The 9,526-nt window shown below is 27.8% G+C and overlaps 1 protein-coding gene across 1 annotated transcript; it reads left to right on the forward strand.

Moving 5' to 3' along the window:
• Positions 1-1,937: 1,937 nt before the first annotated feature.
• Positions 1,938-7,214, forward strand: LOC127082952 (uncharacterized). Its single transcript, XM_051023182.1, has 5 exons — positions 1,938-2,008; positions 2,409-2,467; positions 4,203-4,455; positions 4,677-5,959; positions 6,405-7,214. Exons 3-5 carry the CDS (start codon positions 4,208-4,210, stop codon positions 6,896-6,898), a joined length of 2,025 nt encoding a protein of 674 aa, XP_050879139.1. The 5' UTR covers positions 1,938-2,008; positions 2,409-2,467; positions 4,203-4,207; the 3' UTR covers positions 6,899-7,214.
• Positions 7,215-9,526: the final 2,312 nt, after the last annotated feature.

The raw sequence follows: 9,526 nt of genomic DNA on the forward strand, positions 1-9,526 counted from the left end.
TATTATTATTATTATTATTATTATTATCATTATGATTATTATTATTATTATTATTATTATTATTATTATTATTATTATTAACATTGAAAATAATAATTATTTTATTATTATTTCAAGTAGCTAGGAATAAAATGAGCCAGTTTAAAATTACAAAGTCAAACCTTTATTATTAAAATGACATCTCTTAGATAAATTAAAAATGCTATAAATTAAGAAAATATCTTGTATTAATAAAATCATTATTATTAATAAATGAAAAATGAAAAAAAAATGAATATCATATTAGAATTATATTCTTTTTGAAAAACTATTTTAAAACTAATTTTTATGTTTTAACAGAATTAAATATTTTTACTGACTTCAAATCAAGTTATTCAAATACACATTTAGATATATATTATAAAAACTAATCTAAAATTTATATTATATACTTTTTATAAATTGTTTTAATCATTTAAAATTTTATTTAATCCCTAAAATAAATGTGTTGATTTGGTAAAAAAAAACTCTTTTTCCTTTTTTAATAAATAGAAAGTATTTTTTTCCTTTTAATTGTATAATTTATTTAAAGAATATATGGTATTTGTTATATGGTTTCACTTTGGTTAATTTCAATTTTTTTATTTATATTTGTAAAATAAAGTTTGTAATGATATATTTGTGAAGGGTTCATAATATTTGACGCCACTTTTTAAAATATATTGTTTATTTTGGGATAGCTCACCCAAAATAGAGAGTGACGAGTCTTTAATCCACAATGGTGTGTAAAAAATAAGAGAAAAATTAATACACTATATGCTCAAAGTTTCTATAAATATCTCAACCCCGAGATTGAAAATGACAATCTCATATTAACACGAATATTAGATACATAGAGTTTCTTACTCCTTTACGTGGACTATCTTTAAACCTTATAACAAATTTTAAAGCTTTTAACGATCTTTAATTAATAAGGATTGTTAGGTATTATATTTTAACAAGTACAAAATTTAAGTTAAACATGCATAAACTTTTTTTAGTACAAACTTTTTTTCTTTTAAAGAAAGCAAACTTTATATAAGATTAAAATGAATTATTAGTCTCGTTAAATCAGTTTAATTGATAGATATACAAAGACATTAAATATAGAAGTGCATGTTCGAATTTGCAATGTCTTACTTATTCATTTGTAAAATATGAATTTCAGTCATTAAACTATTTAAAAAAAATAAAATACTAAAATCACCACCTCTTTCGACTTTGGTTTACATTAAAATTTATTATAACTATTGAGGAATTTTATTTCATAGTTAAATAATTTTCTTAGCAATAGTTGTTTGACTTTTCTATTTAGTTTTATTTTCATATTTATTGAAAATTTATCATATGAAGTTTATATTATTTGTTTATTTTTTTTAGACTTTTGTTTCTTTATTTTTTACTTTTTGTTTTGGTATATTCTAGATTTACATTAAAAAAATGTATATTATACAAATTAAAATAGAAAACTATTTTCTTTATATTAGATTTTTCCTTACCACCCTGTCAAATGATAAAGTAATTTTTCCTTTTTTATAAATGAAAAACCTTAAAAAATCTTATTTTAGACAACTGTAAAATAATGCTAAATATTTTTCAAAAAATATATATAAAATAATGCTAATTTTTTAATTATAAGTTATAATTTTTCTACCCAAATTTCTTGCAAAATTCATAAAAAAATGATTTATGCAGGTAATAATATTACAAAAGACTGATATAAAAAAGAAAAAGTTGTAAATAAATATTTTATTATAGTTTATTAATGTATTCTATAATAAATGGTCAAGATTTCATCATCAAAATACTCATCCTGATCTTACATGAGAAGGAAAATCTAAGTACTTACCATATCTGCATATCATTTTGGGTATTTAAGAATAGCTTTGGTACTTCACTCACAACAATTTCTATCCATTTCTATTTTCCATTCTTATTTCTTGTCACTCTTTCTCAACTCAACCATTTATCTATCTCATCCATCTTTGTGGTACATTTCTTTACTCATGCTTTTCAATCTATTTTTTTCTTTATGCTTTTCAACTTCTTTTATAATCAAAGTAGACTGTCTGCAAGGCGACATACTGCACAGTAGTTTACTGGTTTTAAGATTAAATTATGGTAAAAAATGGTTTTTACACGTATATTTCACGGTTAATTTTCGATTAAATATATATATTTTTTAAATTTTACAATTCAACTAAAAATAATTTAATGTTCTTGTTGTTTCTCAAAAGTTTGAAAATGATTTGTCTATAATTTTATGCTACTAAATTTTACGACAATGTGTTTTCACTTTTATTTATAGTTTTTTATTATTCGCTATATATGTTTATCGATTTTATTAATAACAAAAAAAATTAAACTTGTCTGTATCATTATTAATGCAGGCCTGATATATAAACTTCAAGAAGAAGTTTAGATTATAATCGGATCATATAAAATATATGTAAGTGTAATTTCTTTTAATTAATAGTGAAGTTTTAGAGTTGAGTTTAATGGTAGTGCATTTATAAAAAAATATTATACATGTATTCAATCAAAATACTTTAAAGTGTCAAATTATATAAATAATTTAAAATTTAATATCTGACTTAATAGATACATGATTGTCATTGATTGACAATGTAAAATAATTTATACTGTCAGTGTATCATCCATTTTCTCTTTAGAGTTATTCACGTTTATTATTAAAATGACACCTTTTAATATTTTTGCTCACAATATATTTATTTTTTCTGTCCGTTTTGGCCTCTGATTTTTTTTTCTTCATAATTTTGATTCTTTCATTTCAGTTAATTATATTCTTCCAAGTTTATGGGAGAAATATAATTCATGAATTGGATTACTTTTTTTTGTATTATTCAACTTATCAAGTTAATTAAAAACTTAAGTAGCTAGTTTTATTTATTTTTACTGAAATAATCAATAGACAAGTTTTAATCAAAACATTATAATATTTCAAAACTATGGATCAATATAAGGAAAAAAATAACTAAAATAGTCAGAAATATATGAGAAAAAGTCTATTTAAGTAAGTTTAAAAAAAAAAAAAAAGAGTGTATTTAAGTTTATTTTATTTTATTATTAACATTTTCATTATTATTATTGACAATTAGTTTTATTATTATTTGATAAATTAGTTTTATTATTATTTGATAAATTAGTTTTATTATTATTTGACAAATTATTATTATTATTATTATTATTATTATTATTATTATTATTTAACAAATTATTATTATTATTATTTGACAAATTATTTTTATTATTAGTATTTGACAAATTATTTTTATTATTATTATTTGAATTTTTTTATTTTTTATTATTATTATTATTATTATATTATTATTATTATTATTATTATTATTATTATTATTATTATTATTATTATTATTATTATTATTATTACTTTTTGTTGACTTTTTGATAATCCTCACTTACAATGATCAGTTCTTTAAGAATAATAAGTCACACGAGTTATGTCTCCTAATCCTTAAGAATTTTATTCACATTAATTTTACACTAGTAATATGATATATTGATTATATCTTTTTAAAAAAACATGTGTTTTATTCGTCTATAAATTTATTATTAGAACAAATAAAATTATTGGTGGAATAATTATTTTTCTTCGACAAATTTAATCTTTTATTTTTTACGAGAATATATTATTTTACTTATTAATTTTTAAATTTTTGAATATGAATCTCTAAATTTAATACCCATTTTATAAAAAATGTCTTATTTAATTTATACATAGTTCTTAAAAATAATTAAATATGTTGATTTTTATAGTAAAGTTAAAATTTTCTTTTAGTTTTTATAATAAAAAACTTCATTTTTTAAATATATTGAAGAACGAATGTATTTAGACTCTATATTGACTAAATAAATTAGTTATTCAGTATATAGATTTTATTTCTTATAATAAAAACCGAAAGAAATATCCTTTATTAGACTACTTTTATTAATTATAATTAATTGAGTAGTAGAATAGATAAACCTTAATAAACATAAAAAAGTGTTAGTAAAAAAAAATTATAATAATATTTTAAACAAACAATTATTTGAAAATAAGAGACTTAAAGAAGGAATACTATTTTTTGTTTTATCTCTTGTAAAATTTGATATTATCTTGTGACATGTATATTGATTTTTTTTTTTTGTACATTATTTCATAGAAGCAATGAATCCTAAGGTTGGTAACGGTTACCCTTCAAATGGAGAAGCCTCAAACAATCCAAGACAAGCAAAGGGAAAAGAAGTAGATGATGAAGAAAAAGAGTTAACTATTGAGGATCTTGAGACAAGGATATGGAGAGATAAAATGCTACTAAGGAAGATGAAGGAAGAGAGAAGACAAGGTGACAAATGCAAATCATATGAACAATTGAAAAGAAAGACAATGACGCGTGCGCAAGATGGTATCTTAAGGTACTATATACTTACTAGTAGCAATCATTCTACAACTATTATTGAATAGATTTGAATTTTGTCTATAGATTTTGAATTTGTTGCGATCAGAAAATTCATAAAATATATGAATTTTCTGACCGCAACAAATATATATTGATATTTTCAATATCGTTTCAATGAAAACGATATTGAAAATATCAAGTGACACTTGCTACTGAGCTGACATCTGAAGTGGACAGACACATGTTAAAGATGATGGAAGCTTGTGATGTTCGTGGCTTCATCTATGGGATAGTACCTGAGAATGGAAAACCAATGAGTGGTTCTTCGGACAATCTCCGAGGTTGGTGGAAAGAAAGAGTGAAATTCGACAGAAACGGTCCGGCTGCAATTGCGAAGTATGAAGAAGAAATTGGAATATCAAGAATGAAGGAAGTGTTGAATGGTGATTCAGCAATACCTTACTCGTTGCAGGAACTACCTGACACAACGTTAGGTTCGCTTTTATCATCGTTAATGCAACACTGCGAGCCACCGCAGAGACGATTTCCGTTGGACAGAGGAATTTATCCGCCATGGTGGCCAACCGGGAAGGAATCATGGTGGAACGAAATGGGATTTAGCGAAGATCCCGGTCCACCACCGTATAGAAAGCCGCATGATTTGAAGAAAGCTTGGAAGATTTGTGTTCTGCACGCTGTCATCAAACATATATCTCCGAATATTCAGAAGATTAAGAATGTTGTTCGGCATTCGAGGAGTTTGCAAGATAAACTCACTGCTAAGGAAACCGCTATTTGGGTTGCTGTTATTAATTATGAGGAAAGAATGGCTAGAAATAAGTATCCTGAGTTGTTCGCAAGTCTTAACTCTTGTGGCACCGGAAGTAATTGTCTTCTCGTTGAGACGAACGATTATGACGTGGATATTGTAGAGCGTAGACGAGCAAAACTATTATCTTTTCCGAAACCTCCATCGTCAAGCGATGGTGCTAATAGTCTTCGGGTTGATGGAAGTGCTTTTGTTGGAAATGGTGGAGAACTGAACCAAGTTCAAACACATTTGAACAATGTGAATGTGTCTCCAATGAATAATCTTGATGAAAATGGTGCTAATAAGAGAAAAGCTAAAGAGCTTGATGAAAATCATGAGGGTTATAGTTCTATTAATCCTCAATTCCAATACCGGAATCATGGAGGTTCTGCTGTTAACAATTCACCACCCTCCTCCAATGTTTCTGTTATGCTACCTTTTGAGGTTTCTCACAAGAGAAAATGTGATCTTGGTAAGAGAAGTGCTTCTACTAGCACTACTCATAATTATGAGATTTTCTCTTTGCAAGAAGATAAGAATGCAAGCAACAATCACCATTTTGCAAGCAACAACAACAATCGCTTCCAAATGTTTGGAGTTGGATGCTCGAAAAATCGTCAGATTGTCAAAAATGACAAACCTGCTGCTGCAGCACCTCTTGATCAAAATGTGAAACCTGCTGTTGCAAATCAGATCAACCATCATAGAGGTAATCATAGTTATCAGTATGTTACAATGAAGCACTAACACTTCTAAGTCCGACACTAGTTGGCGTCTGATATTTGTATGACACCGGCATATGATACGTGTCACTAAAGTTAAACAAGTGTCGGAAAAGTCAGAGACATGTATCCCTAAAAAAGTAGTTTTTTTTTCCTTATATTTGACACTCTTCAAATCGATGTCGACATCTGTATGACACTCATACAATACCGTACGTGTCAGACAACTCAGATAAGTAATTCAAGAAAAAATTGGTTTTTATACATTTCTTCAACAAATTTCATATCTTATAAGTGTCGTCGGAGTGTCTGTCTGTGTTCGTACCTGAGAGTCTATGCTTCATAGGTATCTTACGATTCATGATTCGATTCATACTTAAGAAAATAGATCTTCGGATTGACAATTTGAATCTCGATTTGATAAACATACAGGTAATAATTACTCAGAAGGAGAAGATGTTTCTGATTTGATGGACATCATTAACTCAGGTCTTGAGATGAAGAACACCACCATGAATGTTATGTCAGCTGTCAACATGAATCCTCCTACACATGCTGTCAACCAAAGCTTTGAGCCTCAAATGTACCCTGCAAGTGTTGAGCAGAAGAGAAACAACAAGAGGAATAACAGTTCAATGCCTGTTATGAACATGATTCCAACTCCTGGATTTAACCAAACCATGCAGTCTCAAATGGACAACAATTTCTATGGTCAGCAAGGGGGTGCAAATAGCAACTTTAACTACAAAGTTCCTATGAATGATGAAGTAGCCAATGTTCCAATGCATGCAAATGTCTCCACAACAACAGCAACAACAGCCTTTGATTCTCAATCGGATGATGATGCTTATGACAGCTATGACTTCATTGATTCTCCTATTGTAGGAACACCAAATTATGATTTATCTATGCTCTTTCATAAGTGACTTAATTAAAGGTAAAATCATAAATTGCTCTTTTTAAAACTTTTCACCACTCTTTCACAAATACTCCTTTTCTGGTTTTGGTTTTGGACTATTTGTTAAAGAGAGTGAAACTTAAAATTGGTAATTTATGATTTTATTGGAGAAGGAAACTTTGTGTTATGTGTTGTTTTTGTTAGTTTTGTATTGTGCTGTGTTCTTTAGTCTTGAGAAATTGTCTCTCTAGTATGCTACATAGTACTATTAAACATATATATGTAAAGTTAATAAGAGTGTCTCACTAAATAGTACTAAATTAATAAAGGTATACTTTTTTTTCTTTCAATATTTTAATACTTTTATCTTAGAATCCATTAATTTGAGAGATTAATTCGTTCAGTTATAGGAGGACAAATGAACAACAAAATAAAATATTATGGTTTATGCAAATAAAAAGATATAAATTTAGTTATTTTAAATCACTTTTTTTTACAGGAGGAGTTCAAAATGGGGCCAAAATAATTAAATTTTAAGTTTAATCTCTACTTAATTTAAATTTAAATAATTGCATAAATTTTTAAATAAAAACAAATATTTAAAACTTATTTTAATATTTAACAGGGTTAGTAGCAAATTTCTTCCTATCATATTAGTGGTTTACCCCCTAATAGAAAAACCAGATTCCAGCTTGTAATATGAAAAAAATAAATTATTTTGTCCTTTTTGTGACATATGATACACCAGTTTAATTTGTGTGGCATGCCACTATATAATATTTTTTTGGGTTTTTAATTTTTTTTAATTCCATTTGGTTATTTAATTCCATATCAATAATTAATTAATTATTAAAAAAAGTGCTTCAAAACATACAATACTCTTCTTAAAACAAACCAAAATTCAAAAAAATTATCTGTTCATCTTTCCTAAAACAAATCTTAGAAAATATTGTCAAAAATCAATCTCATAATAAAAAATAACCCAACAAAAATCAAAACTCAGAATAAAAAAAAACAAAATCAAATGCCATTAAAAATTCAAACAAAAAAAATTCTAACTTAAAAAATATGTCATTAAATAAAAAAAATTGTCTCTTAAAACATTTAGCGACACTTTGGTGATCGCTTCTAAATAAATCTTAATTATTTTCATCCACTTTTTCATATTTTTATACTCAAACCAAATAAAACTTGAGAAACCCAAAAAAACCAATTTTGATTTAATCACCACATAAAACCCTTATATTCATCCTGACCCATTTCAACATAGAAAACTTCAATCATAGTATTCTACACGAGAACGGGTTAAAGATCAAAGTAAATGATTTGGCAGCAGATATTTGGTTCTGATGTATTGGATGAAGTCAACTACAATATTATTACTTCAACACTCAAGTTAGTGTATAAAGTGAATAGGAAATTTTGGAATGAGAATTAAGTTATCTCAAAATTGTGTGCCTTACTTTCTTTTATAGAGGAGTTTGTTCTAACTGAAATGTGAAGTGAGTTCGAAAAATGCGGATGGTCGTAAGATGGATTTGATGGATGTGATCGTTTCATCTCGAGGAGTCACGAATAGTCATTTGGTATATATTTGCCATTTTTGGCTTTCCCTTGGTATTGGGTCCTGCTCTCAACTGGGTCGTCGTAATCGACCCAAAACAGTTGCCTTAAGCCCTTGTCTTTTATTGTAAAAAAGGGAGAATATATTTGTCATTGCTGGTGTTACATGTCGAAAGGAGAGGTAATAACTAACATGTGCCCCTTACTCGGATCGTTCACATGAATTCTCTAAGGCGCTATAATGTCATCTCAACGGTTGCAAGTGAAGGAGAAGGGCGATCCAAAACGCAGCGGAATTTAAAATTTCTCCTTTAATGATCCTTACGAATGGGCATGATCAATGATAGAATCGTTACTTCTTGTGGCGATCACGAACGTTGAACGATGACAACGCCTCTACTCAGTCCACACGAACAGATTCCTTCAATCTCAGTGCTAGCTGCTACGAATGAAGGCTTTGAGTGTGAGAGAGAGAGAGAGAGAGAAACGAAATTGCAAGTGTGACAATGCTTCTACACAAGGGTTCTATTTATAGAACCACTTGTGTGGGCTGCAAGCTAAAAAAGCCCACTCAAGTGTATATGACCCATATTTTATAATATGCCAAAAACCACTTAAGCGCGTGGTACCTTACCATATTCGTATTCTACTTAAGTACACCGTACCTTACGATGTTTTATAATTCACTTAAGGGCACCGTACATTACGGTATTCCTTAATTACTCTATCTCTCATCAATCTGTCCTTTGTGTGTGACCCTATAGGTTTTCGCGGCATTGGCAATTATATTAAATCACGTATTTAACATAATAAACAGTGAGCGGTATCTAGCAACACATCACTGCTACCCAAGACACGAAAATGTCATGTGATCTGAAAAATCCTTCTGTGATAATAATTATGTGTATAATTACCCTTTTGCCCTTATGTCTATATTGAACACAAGGCATAGACTATGTCATCCTTGTCCAGTTCAATATTGGGCCCATAGACATTTATCATGTTACGCAGGATGGGCAAATTCCATCTAGGTCACTCATGTCCCTTAGCATGCTTCGTGGAGTACCCATCAACTGTCTTTATGGTCATCCAA

The sequence above is a fragment of the Lathyrus oleraceus genome, chromosome 5 (assembly GCF_024323335.1).
Source record: "Lathyrus oleraceus cultivar Zhongwan6 chromosome 5, CAAS_Psat_ZW6_1.0, whole genome shotgun sequence".
Taxonomy (NCBI): Eukaryota; Viridiplantae; Streptophyta; class Magnoliopsida; order Fabales; family Fabaceae; genus Lathyrus; species Lathyrus oleraceus.